The sequence below is a fragment of the Panthera leo genome, chromosome C2 (assembly GCF_018350215.1).
Source record: "Panthera leo isolate Ple1 chromosome C2, P.leo_Ple1_pat1.1, whole genome shotgun sequence".
In the NCBI taxonomy this organism is placed as follows: Eukaryota; Metazoa; Chordata; class Mammalia; order Carnivora; family Felidae; genus Panthera; species Panthera leo.
This window is the reverse complement of record NC_056687.1, coordinates 18,420,410-18,436,207: the sequence shown is the minus strand read 5'-3', so window position 1 is coordinate 18,436,207 and position 15,798 is coordinate 18,420,410. Positions and strand designations below refer to the sequence as shown.

Here is a 15,798-nt window from a genome sequence, read left to right as displayed (position 1 = left end):
ACACGCTCTAAGACTGGTTAGGCAGCTTTTCCTGGACCGTTCAGGTGTCGAGAGAGCAAAGGCTGGATTTGAAAGGTCTGTCCGGTGAAGCCCATGTTCCCCTTTCCTGGCACTTGACCCCTAGGGCTCCCTTATTGTATGATCTTCTCCACACCAGGATGATCCTTTACCTTACCTTTTCACGCTGACCTGTGGAACATCTGAATCCCCTTCTCTTCCTAATCCAACCTACCCTCGGATACAGGCCAAGTTTTCTTTTTTTTTTTAATGTTTATTTATTTTTGAGACAGAGCATGAACGGGGGAGAGGCAGAGACAGAGGGAGACACAGAATTGGAAGCAGGCTCCAGGCTCTGAGCTGTCAGCCCAGAGCCCGACGTGGGGCTTGAACCCACAAACCATGAGATCATGAACTGAGCTGAAGTCGGAGATGCTTAACTGACTGAGCCACCCAGGTGCCCCTACACTTCCAATTTTTTATTCTCCCATCCCGAAGCCTTCGGTTTAAGTAAAACAATGTTGTTGTTGTTGTTCTTTTAATCTTCATTCAAAAGAAAAACAGGACAATAAAATCTAAAAATTGCAATAGTTGTCGTAGGCTTCGCTGTATATTTCAAGGGGAGTATTATCCTATGTCTGCTCTATTTATAAGACTCCTAGTTCCTTAGAACAATCTAACGGTTGGGGTAATGTAACAGTTCATTAAGGCAAGTGGCCACTTTAGGCTGTTAAATGATGAATAATTCATACAGTTAGTTTCAAGTTGTTTCCGTGATGGCGGCACTTTCTGTGTCTAGTAGAGAACAGAGGAAAGGTCCTGCTTTCCACCACAGGACCACAGAGGAAAGTAATAATTGAGCGAGTATCTGTTGTGGTCAGCAACCCTTGCGGACGGACCAGCCCAAAACACGGTAGAGCTTCAAACAATAAGCATTTCTCAGCTCGCACCGTTTCTGTGGGTCTGGAATCGGGGAGTGATATGGACGTTTATGAGGGCGCTGTTAAGATGTTGGCCATGGTCACACGAAGGCTCCACTTGGCTACGGGAAGCACCTCCAAGAGGTCCATTTTCGTGCCTGACAAGCCAGTGCTGGCTGTGGGCAGCAGGCTTTGAGTTCCTCACCACACGTACATCTCCATGGTGCTGCCTGAGGGGTGCCGGGAAGGCGGCAGAGTCGGGGGACCCTAAGCTCACCCCGTCCCACGCTTACGACTAGATAACCACTCACGCCCAAGTCACATCCCCACGATACGGCAGCTGGCTTTACTGTAGCAAGTATGCGAGGTGGAAGTCACGGGTCTTCGTGACCTACCCTCAAAAGTCACACGCCATCATTCCTGTGATGTCCTCCTGGTTGTGGGTGTCAGCCCCGCAGAGTGTAGGAAAAGACTACGCACAGGAGTGAGTGCAAGTTCCGCTGGAAGGCAGCCGGGAGGCTAGCTAGCTACCACGTAATCATTTAGAATTTCTCACTATTCTGTGGGTTAACTGGGCAATTCTCCACAGGGTGCTGCCGGCCAGACTACTGCAAGGAAGGCCGCAATGATTAACCAGGCCTTGCGTGCACAGCGGTAAATGGTACCACTCTCTGGTGTCTCTGCGTCTATGGACGCTGATCCCATCATGAGGCCCCACCCTCACGACCTCATCTAGCCCTAATTAGCTTCCAAAGGCCCTACCTCCAAACCATCACATTGGATGTTAGGGCTTCAACATATGGAATTGAGGGGGGGGGGGCGGGAACGGACACAAACATTCAGTGCATTGCAGTCCTCAATACATATTTGATGAAGAAATGAAAGAAAATCCTCAAATAGTACTGACTGTGTTAATAAAACAAACAAACAAAAAGGAAGTAAAGAAATGCAAAGATCAGAAGTGTAACTATTAGGATTAGAGAAAACAGGGCATTTATGGGTACCAAGAATGGATGATTTGGGATAAAATAAGATGAAACAAATACTCAATTTAAACCCCAAGTTTCAAACTATCTTCCCAATCAAACTTCCTCAGGGGTTTTAACCAGGTACAAAAATAAAAGAGTCAACTTTTACTTTATGTGCCTAATCTTGCTCTTGAACAAGGATATTGCTGAAGAAATCAGGAGGCAAAAATGACAATATTGATAACAAAACAACCAAGAGCAGGGAACACAAATTGAGAGGAACATGAGAATACGAAGGACATGGACTAGATAATTCACCATCGAAATAATACTATTTGGGGGCGCCTGGGTGGCTCAGTCGGTTGAGCATCCAGCTTCGGCTCAGGTCATGATCTCGCGGATCATGGGTTCGAGCCCCGCGTCGGCTGTGTCGACAGCTCAGAGCCTGGAGCCTGTTTCGGATTCTGTGTCTCCCTCTCTGATCCTCCCCCGCTCATGCTCGGTCTCTCTCTCTCTCTCAAAAATAAATAAACATTAAAAAAATTTTTTTTTTAATAAAAAAGAAATAATACTATTTGACACGTCACATTAAACAAAGCATCAACACATACACTGTGCAGCTATACACGCAACCCGTTGGAAGAATAAATTTGACAAGTGAGTTAAATTGGTTAGCAAAAGGTCAAAATGAGGTCACGGTCATGAGTTCAGTCAGTTTCGTCTTGTCATCGGACCACAGACTGCTAACAGCTGCCTCTCCGACTCAGCCAGCTGTCTCTAAAACATCTGTGTTTTGGTCACAAGAGGGACTGAGAACATAAAGAAAAAAATTATTCATCGCTATCAGGACAAAAATAATCAGGACATGAGTAGCACTGTAAACGTTAACTAATAGTATTCGTTTCTGCTTATTTTTTAAAAAAAGGCATTTGGACAATGATAGATGCCAGAATACAGTGGATAAATATCTTCGTGATGCTGAACAAATATGCCATTCCTAACTCTAAACTAAGCCATTGTTCAATAAGCAGTTAGAAATAACCAAGATAATGGTCATCCAACAAAAATAATAATATAGCAATAGACATACTTTGGTGGAAGGATTTGTTATCAACAATAAACCCAGTTAAAGTCAGAACCTGCTGGGGCGCCTGGGTGGCTTGGTCGGTTAAGCGTCCGACTTCGACTCAGGTCATGATCTCACGGTCTGTGAGTTCGAGCCCCGAGTCGGGCTCTGTGCTGACAGCTCAGAGCCTGGAGCCTGCCTCCGATTCTGTGTCTCCCTCTCTCTCTCTGACCCTCTCCCACTCATGCTCTGTCTCTCTCTGTCTCAAAAATAAATAAACGTTAAAAAAAAAAAATAAATAAATAACCTGCCACTGTGATTATTATGGCAATGAAACGGACTGTAGTATTACAACTTTGAAAATAATAAATTACTGTAACTTATAAACCCTGTGAGGAGACAGAAAAATTGAGGAGATAGAAAAATTGTGAATATTCTTTCTCTTGGCGTTCCTAGCAAGAAAAAAAAAAAAAACATTCAATACTGCCTAAAACAAAAACATGGGAGTCAAAAAAAGGAATAAAGGAAAAGAACTATTTTCCCACAATACGGAAAAAATTCAATCCTTCAAAAGAAAACTATTCTTTACTTCAAATTATAAAAGCAAACTATCAGAACACGTACAAAGCGAGAAGTGGCAGGAAGACCTTAAAACATCAATAAGGAATATTCCGGATAGTTCAGGATGCACCACTCAATAAGAAAACGCCAAACGCTGTTTAAAAGTTCTGAGTGACCATCTCTCTAACCTCCCACAGTTTCTCAAAAGCCAGTTACAGTCGTGATACGCTATGAATTCTCTCAGCTGCCTACTTTCCAAGCCTGTAACTTGTCTAATGCACTGCATCTTTCTAAGTCCATTATGTTGGGACTATGGCCATTCTTCTATTTCATCCCCGTGCCACTCACTCTTCACCCTTTTTCTGGCAAAAGCCCCTCTCCCCATTCCATCTGGTTGGGATGTCAAACAGGCCACATGCCTTCAAGGCCAAGGTGGACCAGTCCCAGTCTACAAGCAGTGAGTCCTTGTAGATACGGTAACTGATACACAGGTAGGTCCTGCTTTTTTGGTCCAACCAAAATATTCTCCATGTGTAAAATGTTTAGTGGGTTTCTGTCACCTGGCAACAGAAACTGCCTAATTAACCCACCCTTACAATTTTCCCATCTTTTCTTTCTTCTAAGACTCCGCCTTATCCCCTGGATCTCATCCCTACTTGATTCCTATAGATACCTGAGCCTAGTTTTCTTTTAGTGGACATCTACCCTCCCCCCTAAGTTTAGCTTAGGCTTCTCTTGGCTTTTAAGTTAATTCCCTTTAAGAAAAAACCAAAGACACAACAAAAAACAAAGCCTTTTCTCTTTTCCTTGAATTGCCCTCAAGCTCTCTGCCTCTAGGTCTTTCCTCAAAGAGTTCACAGATGTCCTCACCATCCATTCATGTTATTCTTCCTGTAACTTCTTGCAAATTGACCTGTCCCAGGCTCTTCCACTGAAATTGTTATCATAAAGATCAACAATGACCTGTATGCCAATTAAAAGACTGTTCTATTGCGAAACAATACCTGTGACTTGGAAATGGGCATGAAAAATGGGTGCCTGGGTGGCTCAGTTGGTTAAGTGTCGTACTTCGGTTCAGGTCACAATATCACAGTTTCGTGGGTTGACAGCTCAGAGCCTGGAGCCTGCTTCGGATTTTGTGTCTCCCTCTCTCTCTGCCACCCCCATCCCCCACTCACTCTCTGTCTCTGTCTCTCAAAAATAAATAAACGTTAAAAAAAAAAAAAACTAAAAAAAAAAAAAGAGATGGGCAAGAGAGATTACTGGGTGTCTCAGCAGTGACATGCAGGTGTGGTTTTTGAGAGCCAGGGGCAGGAGGAGAAAGTTCTGATTCTACAGGGTGTATTCTTCTGAGTAACTTGCGGCTGCTACTGAGTGGGCTATTTTACAGCTCTGTAAGGGTAGATGATGTAGACATCGGATAGCAGTGCAAATGTTTCCTGTCCCATGCAATGCCAGTCAGATGGGTCCCCTTCGTAGCCCTGCACATGAACTCTGTTGGGAAAGGAATTTAAATCTCTTCTGGTCAATCTGAACCAGTTTTAGCATCTTCCAGGTCACCTCATTCATTAATGAACTGAATAAAATGTTTGATGTGTGTTCATTTTGCAAGAGCCAAGCTTTTGCACTGTCAAAACTTATACTTCAGCCTTTTGGTCTACATCACACTTGCACTTATCATTTCCTTCATGTAGAAATTAACCTGGCCTGACTTCCTGCACATGCCAGCTCCTAGTTCTGTTCCTAGGTCTCTGGCCACTGCTCCTCCTCCACGGATGGCTGGCTGGATGGCTGGCTGGATGGCGTTCTTTCACTTGTTCTCCTTAAATGGTGCAATTTAGCAAGATTCTTCTCCAGATTCTTCCCCAGAGGCATCATAAGGGCAAAATGAGAGCAAGCACTTAGCAAGGTAGCTTAGCACCTTGTTAATGCTCAGTAAAAGTTAGCTGGTATTAGCATCATCAACACTGTCGGTTTCTAAGTTGCTAAAAGTATTCCACAAGCCTTTCTCTCTCCCTAGATCCCCCTTTTAAAAAAATATTTAAATGTTTATTTATTTTTGAGAGAGAGAGAGAGAGAGAGCGCAAGTGGAAAGGGGCAGAGAGAGAGGAAGACACAGAATCCGAAGCAGGCTGCAGGCTGTAGGCTCCAAGCTGTCAGCACAAAGCCTGACACGGGGCTTGAGCTCACAAAATGTGAGATCCTGACCTGAGCCAAAGTCGGACGCTTAACCGACTGAGCCACCCAGGCGCCCCACTCTAGATCCCCCTTTAAGAACAAGTCATGTGTTCCACGTATCACAACCTCCTTAGCGCCCAGAGATACATGTTTGAGGGAGCGAGAGACCATTGGACCCTCAAAAGGTATTCATATAATCCCCTTGCGATAAAATATTTCTAATGAAAGATGTATTAAAAATGCCCCCCAAACAAGCCTTCCTCCCTGATTTCCAATCACCAGTTAGGTTCTGGTGGAAGGTCTGGGGGGGACTCCTCACCTCTGCTTCCCTCTCCCACTTGCAGATGATGGGATTTGAGACCCTTAAAGCCCAGACTCACTAGCAGCATGAGGCAGCGGGGACGGCCACACAGTTCACTGGAAATATAATGGAAATATACTTCTATGTAATTTTAAATTCCCTGGTAGCCACATTAAAAAGTAAAACAAACAGGTGAAATTCATTTTAATAACATAGCATTTACAATTTAAAAACATACACATGATGTTTAAGTCAGTATATACAAAATATTTCAAAATGAAATGGATATGAAATTAATGTGGCATTTTATATTCTTTTTTCATGTAAATCTTTAAAATACAGTATTTATCTTACACTTCCAGAACACATTAGTTTGGACTAGCCACACTGGGAATGCTCAACGGCCACATGTGGCTAGTGGTTACCTTACTGAACAGCATCTAGTGGGGAACTGAGATTCTAGATATAGGGTCAGAGTGACAAAGCATGACTTTTTGAAATGCAAACCTACAGTCCTTCCCCTTCTTTAAAAATAAATAAATACTTCCAATGACTTCCTGCTGTTATGGAGAAAAACCAATTCATTAAGAGGCTCACAAGTCCGAGGTTCTGGCCCTTTCGTACTTCTATGGACTAATGTTTGTTTAAACCACCTTAAGTCTCTGGCCTGTGCACATCATTTTAGAAGACCTCTGTGGGTAGTGAGGTGAGACAGGCAAATCATACCAGAATTGCGAGACAAACGAGAAACAACCAAGAAGCTTACTTACTCTCCAGTCCCATAGCCACAACAATCTGGGACCCAGAAGTCTGGGACCCAGAAGAACTACCCTGTGGCTTAGCCCTGGAACAAAAAACAGACTAAGACAAGAAGTGAAGCTAGACATTAGTGGGATCGCTAAGTGGTGTGGGAGCGAATAAGGGTTGTTCTCAGGGTCATGAAAAGTAATTTTTATAGGGTCATCATACAAATGCAAAAGCATGTGATTACTCAGAAGTGGCAGTAACAGAGGAAAACTTTAGACGCAAACTATGACACGTGCATCAATTAGCCATTCAACCGAAAAAGATGATGTGGTCAACATCATTAACTGAGTCTGAATTCTAGCCTTTAAAAAAAAAATTAATCTAACATTCCGAATGCATAATCTCTATGTGTATCAAGAGAAGTGAAATGATATGAAAAACCTATAAGCATGCACAGAGTTCCAACTTATCCAACTCATAACTCATTACAAAACTGTACTAGAGCATACTTACTTAACAGCACAGAGGCTCCAGCAAGGAACCCAGAATCTAGATGTAGGGTCAGAGTGATAAAGCAAGAGGATGACTTTTAAAATGCAAAGAGGAACTCTTTCATAGAATATGAATATTATTTTTCCAAAATGTATATTTTAGAAATGCCATATCCGGGCAAAAGTTAATTTCTTATCAATCCCTATTTAATAAATGCTTTTTTTTTTAATTAAAAAAAAAGTTTTTTAACATTTATTTATTTTTGAGAGAGAGAGAGAGAGAGAGAGAGAGTGGAGGAGGGGCAGAGACAGAGGGAGACACAGAATCTGAAGCAAGCTCCAGAATCTGAGCTGTCAGCACAGAGCCCAACGCCAGGCTTGAACTCATGAACCGTGAAATCAAGACCTGAGCCGACTGAGCCACCCAGGTGTCCCTTAATAAATGCTTCTAATAAGAAATATAATAGACTTAAATATTAGTGACTTTTACTTAAATTAGAAGAATTATCCTTTTACAGCATGGTTCATACTTCTTCAAGATACAAATGACTTGATATGTAATATATTGTGATGATATGGATGCAGTTTTGCTTCTCAAAACAGAAGAGTTAATATTTAGAGACTGTCCTTCCTTGGAGTGCTACCAAAAAAATTGTGTATATATGTAAAAAGTTACATATTTTAATACAAATATTATTAACAACACACACACACACACGTACACATACTTCATTAAATACTCATTTTGGATCCAAAAAGACTAAAGGAAATTTTCTAGTACATAAAAGAATACAACAAAGAAAATGTTGCCAGGTTATCTGCTGTTTCTATGAAGGATAAGGAAGTTTTGCCAAGAGGCATAAGACTGATTCCTTTAAATGTTCTTAAAACACAAACAGCCACATAACCTAGAATAGGTAATTGTCTGGAAGCGTGGGATAAAATGTCTTGGACTCCAGTGTTTTAATTTTTTTTTTATGTTTATTTATTTTTGAGAGACAGAGAGACAGAGCATGAGCGGGGGAGGGGCAGAGAGAGAGGGAGACACAGAATCGGAAGCAGGCTCCAGGCTCTGAGCTGTCAGCACAGAACCCGATGTGGGGCTCAAACCCACAAACTGCGGGATCATGACCTGAGCTGAAGTTGGACGTTTAACCGACTGAGCCACCCAGGCACCCCCAGACTCCAGTTATTTTAAACTGAATTAATAAGGAAAGAATACCCTATACAATTATAGAAAGTAAACTAGAGAAATTACAAAAAGGATGAAAATCTTTATGAATGCTTCCTGAAAGCACCGTTTTTATAAGAAAAAGAAGGAAAACCATATATCCTTCTTTGTTATAAGGATAAATCAGGAACAATGAAAATGTTTATCAACAGAGGACACGGGCAACTTTTTAAGAGTTTCTAAGCTTTAGCAATGTGAATGTTTCACGTTTTCAAGACATAAAATTAATAAGGAGGGAAAAACTAAAATTGAAGATAAACAGAAGTAAAATACACCAAACTGGTAACATAAATAGGGAAAATTAATTCTACCAACTTTTAAATACATTATCTTGGGGCGCCTGGGTGGCTCAGCTGGTTACGTGACCAGCTCTTGATTTCAGCTCAGGTCATGACCTTATGGTTCATGAGTTGGAGCCCCACATCGGGCTCTGTGGTGACAGTGTGGAGCCTGCTTGGGATTCTCTGTGTCTCTCTCTCTCTGCCATTCCCTCAAGCTCTCTTTCATTCTCAAAAATAAATAAATAAATTTAAAAAAAACCCACAACATTATCTGTAAATCTGTAAAGTCATAGTGAGATACATTCTAAAGATAAATGGAGTGCCAAGATATCTTAAACTTTACTCAGTTGGTTTATTGATGGTTGTAATATATCATAATTAAAAAGATTTTTTTTAATGTTTACTTATTTTTGAGAGAGAGACAGAGGGAGCGAGTGGGGGAGGGGCAGAGAGGCAGGGAGACACAGAATCCGAAGCAGGCTCCAGGCTCGGAGCTGTCAGCACAGAGCCCGACGTGGGGCTCGAACTCAAAAACCGGGAGATCATGACCTGAGCCGAAGTCGGACACCCAACCGACTGAGCCACCCAGGCGCCCCTGACATCCTAATTTTTTTTTTTAATTTATACATATTATATATGGCAAAGCAAGTAAATATATTAGTAGCATAGTGAGGGGCGCCTGGGTGGCTCAGTTGGTTAAGCGCCCAACTCTTGTTTTTAGCTCAGGACATGATCCCAGGGTTCATGTGTTGGAGCCCCGCATTGGGCTTTGTGCTGACAACACGGAGCCTGCTTGGGATCCTCTGTCTCCCCCTCTCTCTCTGCTCCTCCCCCACTAGCTCTCTCAGTCTCTTTCTCTCAAAATAAATTAACTTAAAAAAAATAGTATAGTGGATCATTAGGAACCAAGATCATTACTGCAAGAGACAAAACATAAATATTTAAGAAGTTAAAGTAAAAAAAAACCAAAACACCGAACGCGTGTGATCCCACAAGAATGGCTGGCTCTCAGAAGGGACTTACTTCTTGGCAATACTGCAAGATGTCTTCCTTGGTGCCGATGCACGTTTTGGTCCCCGATGGATCGGACTCCCATTTCCCATTCTGCACGTTCATGTGCATGTTCAGCTTGCCACAGAACATGGCAACCTGGGGTTCCGCAAGCAAGCCAGCATTGCCGTCAGTGGGCACCTAGAAAAAGAAGTTTAGGTTAGTTATCCAAATCCACAGCTCCGCGGATGGGCTTGGGGAAGGGTGGTAAAGAGGAACCTGGCACAGAGAGGTACCAAAAATAGTTTATTCTCGCTTTCGGAGGTTCCTCCAAGCAGGGATTAGCCTTGCCTTCAACGTTCCTTTGAGTTAAGTAGAATGTGTGTTACCTTTATCTCCAGCCACCTACAATATAGTGCTTTTTTCACACTGAAACACAGGAATTAACAAGATGGAGAAGAATGTATTCACTGAAAAGTGTATGCGATTCCCCACAGCAGATTTTGCCGTGCCTCCTGAAAAGGTTCTGAAAATAAAATAAGGTGTTTTTCTGAAATAAATATAATCACCCTGAAGGAAACCGTATTCTCCTAATCATCTCCAACGGACTCACACAAAGAACAATGCCAAGTCCCTGCCTGATGACCAGGTCTAAGAATAAGGTTGCACAGTGCCTCCTGGAGCAGACGCCATGGTGTTAGTGTGCTTATTAGCTAGCCAAGTGGACATTATGATCGTTTGAACATAAAAACTACTGTAGGATTTGCCATGCACAAATGGGACTGAATATGTCGGCCATTCCAATGGTTTTCCCCCGAATATTCTCTGGTTATCACTCTCTCAGGTCTTAAGAATAGATTAAGGGTGCTGGAGTCTCATCTCCCCAACTTTGCTATGGAAGGATGCAGACTCTCCGAGACTGTCAGAGTATCTGCTGTGTAGTAAGCTCTTAGTAGGTCTTGGCCATTACCACTGGAGGCAATATACCATTTGCCCAAAATAAAGGAAAAGGTTGCCCTTCTGTATTTCCAAAGCCTTCTGTGCACTACTGTATTACCTTCACATAAACATTAAAATATTTTTTTTCATATAAATATTTTAAAAAGGGAAAATGGACGTTCTGAAACGCCAAGAAGAGAGATAACAGCGAGGGATAAAAAAAATAAATAAATCCACAGGAGTAAAAAGCGTTATTTGAAACCAGGGAATCAAAAGACACATTAAGCAAAGTAATTCCTCCTTTGTTAAAGCCAGCTGCTGAGGAAGCGTGTGAGACCCGTGTCGAGAAGAGTTAACTGCCACCAGAAGCCATTCATGCAGCCAAGGACTGGAGGATTCTATAATAAAGCGTATCATTTCTAAAAATTGTTCACAGGAGGGAATAAAAAACAAAATACTAAAATTGCACTGAGAGATTTCAGTTAAGAAATAGCTTCTTGACATTTCTTCCCACAGAAATGTAAAAATAGATCAAACATCTGTCCGTTCTAGTCATCTTCATATATATTTTGTCCAACCACAGCAGAAGATCTGTTGTTTAAAAAAGAAAAAACAATCTTGCACTGAACCCAGCTGAGACCCATCACAGACCTGAGTGCAAGAGCTCCTGGCAGAATCTCTAGAATCGTATTTCAGGTAACATTTTCTCCATGTCTAATTGTACTCTGTAAGGCATACCAAACAGAATTTGGCCTCGACATTGCCAGATGGAACAAAACAGCAGCTGAGGTCACGGCATCGGGTCATCAACAAGAAGAGCTGGGCCCCTTGCACACCTCCCACAATTTCCAAGCCGGAACCTGGGAGGCTCATTCTCCAACAGATGCAAAAAGCAGTCTAAGGAGAATGCTCCACAAACTTAAGTTTCACAGCTTTCCTGAGGGCATAGCAGGAAGTTCAAAACCTTGATTCTAAAAATCAGAATACAAATTTTGCCAATTTTATTGAAGGAAGGAGGAAGATAATGACACTGCAAGAAAGGCAGACAATAATCAGGCACCTATAGGTAAGGCCCTGTATTAGAGACTATGAAGGTTATAAAGATATTTTTAATATATAAAATTTACTTATTCATACGTAAAATATAAGTCTCGCCATCAGGGCATGTACAGTCTAGTAATGAAATCACCACTGGATTCCCCATGATACTTTACTCTGCTCAAACTCATTCCTTGTCCCCAAGATCTCCAGTCTTAGCAGAATCTTGGTAACTTATCTCTAACTGAACAGAGAGACTATTGATTCCCCCAGCACAGTTGGTAATTATTTTATTGAATTTCCCCCTTGCTGGCTCAAAATTTCTCTGTACCTCAGACTCTCCACAATCTGTTCACTACAGGCTTCTACATCCTCGCCAGTAAAAGTGCCCTTCATTCTGTACCTTCTCCTCAAGAACACTTCAGTGCCACTTTCTCTCCCTGTGGCAGCCGGCCTCCAACAAGGCCCCCAAGGATCCCTGCCTCCTGGTGTTCAAGCTCTTGTCAGTGCTATCCCCTAATGCGTAGAAGTCTGTCTGTGCAACAAATAGAATATGACAAAAAATCATATATGACTTCCAAGGAAAGGTCAAAAAAGGCACCCCGGCGTCTTTCTTGCTCTCTGGGATCCCTCGCGTTGGGAGAAGGTCAGCTGCCATGTCGTACTGACATTCAGGCAGCTCTACGGAGGGGCCCACGTAATGAGATGCGGAACCGAGGCCTCCGTGTCAACAGCCTACAGCCACATCAAGCCTTCACGACTGCAGTCCTGGCTGGCATGACTGAAACCTGGAGCCAGAACCACCCAGAAGACACTCCCAAATTCCTGACCCACAGAAACTGAGAGACTGAATGTTTGTTTTTTTTTTAAATCATTACATTTGGGGTAACCGGCTACACAGCAGCAGATACCTAACAAGCTCTTTCTTTCCCAGCCCCATGAGGCATCCACAAATAGCCTTTGATCTCCTCTACTGAAAAAAGCAAACAACAGACAAAAGAAAAAAACAACAAAAAAAAAACCCCACAAAACTTCCTCCATTCTCTTATCCTCCAGAGCAGAGGGTGAATAAATTTCTTCTGCTGGGGGCCAGATAGTAAATATCTTACGTTTTGTGAGCCAGTCTCTGCTGTGACTACTCAACCCTCGGACAACACGCAAATGGGTGTGGCTGTTTTACAACAAAACTGTATTTACAATGCAGGCAGTCCGCCAAATTCGGCCAATGGGCCGTCATTTCCCTGTCCCTTTTCTAGAAGAACTATCTTCCTCCCATTTCTTCCAACAAATTATATGAGCTGGTGATTTCAACACTCACTGACACCACCTTCTCGCCTGCCCCGTAGACCCCCTGGTGTCTGCTTTACATTCCACCCATCAACTCAGATTGCCTTCTCAAAGCTTGCATAGGACCTCTGCAGAAACCAAATAGGCTTTTTCTTCAGTACCTGTTGCTTTTCAACTTCTTTGCCATTGACGAATTCTTCCTTGTGAGTCTTTTCCCTCGGCCTCTGTTGGAATGAACAGAGGTCTCCTTACCCCTTTGATTAACCCATTACTAACTCACAAGCCTTCAATTCCATAGCAGAAGACATTCCTAAAGATGCGGGGGGGGGGGGTGGTCGCTTCTCTTCTACCTTCCTTACAAAAGTCTTCATGATCTCTTCGAACCCCTCACTACAGAGAGGCGACTCCAATGAAACCACAACAGTTGTAAAGGACAGCAATTAACATTTCTTTATGAGGACCCAACACGTGCTAGGCACTGAACTAGTTCTGGGAACAAAGCGGTAAATCAGGCCAAGTCCTTGCCTTGACAACAGGGTGTCCACCCACCCCAGTTGGCCTGGGACTGTGGGGTTTCCAGGATGCAAGACTTTTAAGTGCTGAAACTGGGAAAGTCCCTGGCAGGCTGAGACAACGTCATCCTACGGGACAAACACATTGAGTAGATGTGTTTCCTTTGTTCCTACCTTGACTTCTTTTTTATTCCATTCTGCACTTCGTCATCCTTCCCTCTTTCTGACTTTATAGTTATTTTGATGTCATCAGAGTGTGTGTTTGCACAAGCCCACTACCAAATGGTGGTAATCTTTCTCACATCTCAAATGAATGGATTATGGCTCTATCATATTACTGGAAAACATTTTTAATTGCCTTATGATCTCTTTCATTGAACAACGGCAGTTAAGGCCAGAAGATACATGTTTCAGTTCCTTTTGGATTTTCCATTAGATGAGATCTAATCTTTTTTCTTTTTTAATATGCATTTGTTTATTTTGAGAGAGAGAAAGAGCAAGCAGGGGAGGAGCAGAGAGAGGGAGACAGAGGATCTGAAGAAGGTTCTATACTGACAGCAGAGAGCCCAATGCGGGGCTTGAACTCACAAACCACGAGATCATGACCTGAGCCAAAGTCGGATGCTTAACTGACTGAGCCACCCACATGCCCCCAGATGAGATCTAATGTTAACTTTAAAAAATAACTATGGTGAGTCATGACCATTAACATGCTCCATTTGCTGACGGTGGACATTGTTTAATAGTCCAAACTTTGATTCCTCAATAATTAGGGCAAATTATTTTACTAGAAATTACAAAATTGGCGGTATGTATACATCTGTTACATTTGACATTACAAGAGGCCCTTCACAAATTAATACTCAATTCACAGAAACACGTTTCTCGGGCAAAAATTCTCTCCCAAAGCAATACCTACCAGCTGTGTATGAGATCACAGCAATTAGCTGGGAAATGCAAACAGAACAAGAAGCTTTTCTCTTCTTACCGAAGCCCACCTGCAAAGAATTCCACGTTTTAAGTAACATTTTCCTGGCTCTGCTAATTAAAAGAAGAACGACCCATAAGGATCCTCACCTGCATTAAATAACGGATTTAAGAAACAAAGCCCGGCTGCCAAAAGCAGTCCCCTCTCTGGCATCCAGCCAGAGGGAAACCATCGCCAGCCAAGATGGTCACACAGGAGAGAATACTGAGCCATCATCTAAGGGCCTGACAGTTTTACTCAAATCCCTTTTTCTGAATGAAGCCTTAAAAAGTGGCTTATTATTCACAAGGTCCAATTCAGGACCTGTTAACATGGGCAGTCTTAAAACTGAAATCATCTGGTCCCAGAGGAAGTCATTTGCTGCCAGTGAAAATGCATATTCTGTCAAAGTCATCCTAAAAATAAATATTCCTCCTTTTGGGGTGCCTGAGTGGTTTAGTCGGTGAAGTGTCCAAAGCTTGGTTTTGGCTCAAGTCATGATCTCCAGGTTTGTGGGTGCAAGCCCCATGTCGGGCTCTGCACTGATGTGCAGAGCCTGCTTGCGGTTCTCTCTCTCTCCTTCCCCCTCTCTCTCTGCCCCTCCCCTGCATGTGCACACACTCTCTCTCAAAGTAAATAATTAATTAATTAAAAAAAAAAACTTTACTACTTTAAACAGAAAAGAAATACAAAATTCTAGTAGATGGGAAATACAGCCACTTAAATAATGATTATATTTTAATTTTGTTTTCATTTGAACACTAGGGTAACTTAAGGTTACTTCGTGGAAATCCAAGGTAACACCTACAAGACTGGAACCCTGGCATAACTGGCCATTCGTGGTGCACGCATTTCTGAGAGACTGAAAATGAAGATAATTCTTGTAAATGGAATGACTTTCCAGTGACATCATAAGACCAGAGACGCTTTCCCATGGGAAAACAGTGTTCAGTGACAATGAACAAAATAACTGGCTAAAACAAAGGTGCGTCCACACGCTGCCTCAAAAGCAACAGCCTGTTACAGAATGTCTGAACTACAGAGACCTAATGACCTAAAAATGCTGTAAATCTTTTAAAAACAATCCTTGGCTACCAGAAAAATACTGTAGGGCCTTAATATATAGGATACTGATACTGAAGTGAAAATGGACTTTCAAAGCAAGTTAGCTAGAAAAGGGGTTTAAAAGCGCTTACGGGGAAATTAAACAGAAAGAAACATATTTACCTAGTTTAGCCCATCCCTGGAGGTGAACCTGGAAACCTACACCAAGAACTGATGCACTTTGCAAGGGCAAAGCCAGCTTCTCCAACAAGGTCCCCTG

At 42.4% G+C, this 15,798-nt stretch overlaps 1 protein-coding gene across 6 annotated transcripts in view; it reads right to left on the bottom strand.

Moving 5' to 3' along the window:
• Nucleotides 1–15,798, bottom strand: part of LOC122198638 (amyloid beta precursor protein) — a 274,909-nt gene that overhangs the window by 202,410 nt on the left and 56,701 nt on the right. For all 6 annotated transcript variants that reach the window (XM_042903331.1, XM_042903332.1, XM_042903333.1 and 3 more), the window contains exon 2: nt 9,765–9,932. In XM_042903331.1, coding sequence (XP_042759265.1) covers nt 9,765–9,932 — 168 coding nt within the window. The remainder of the gene's footprint in view (nt 1–9,764; nt 9,933–15,798) is intronic.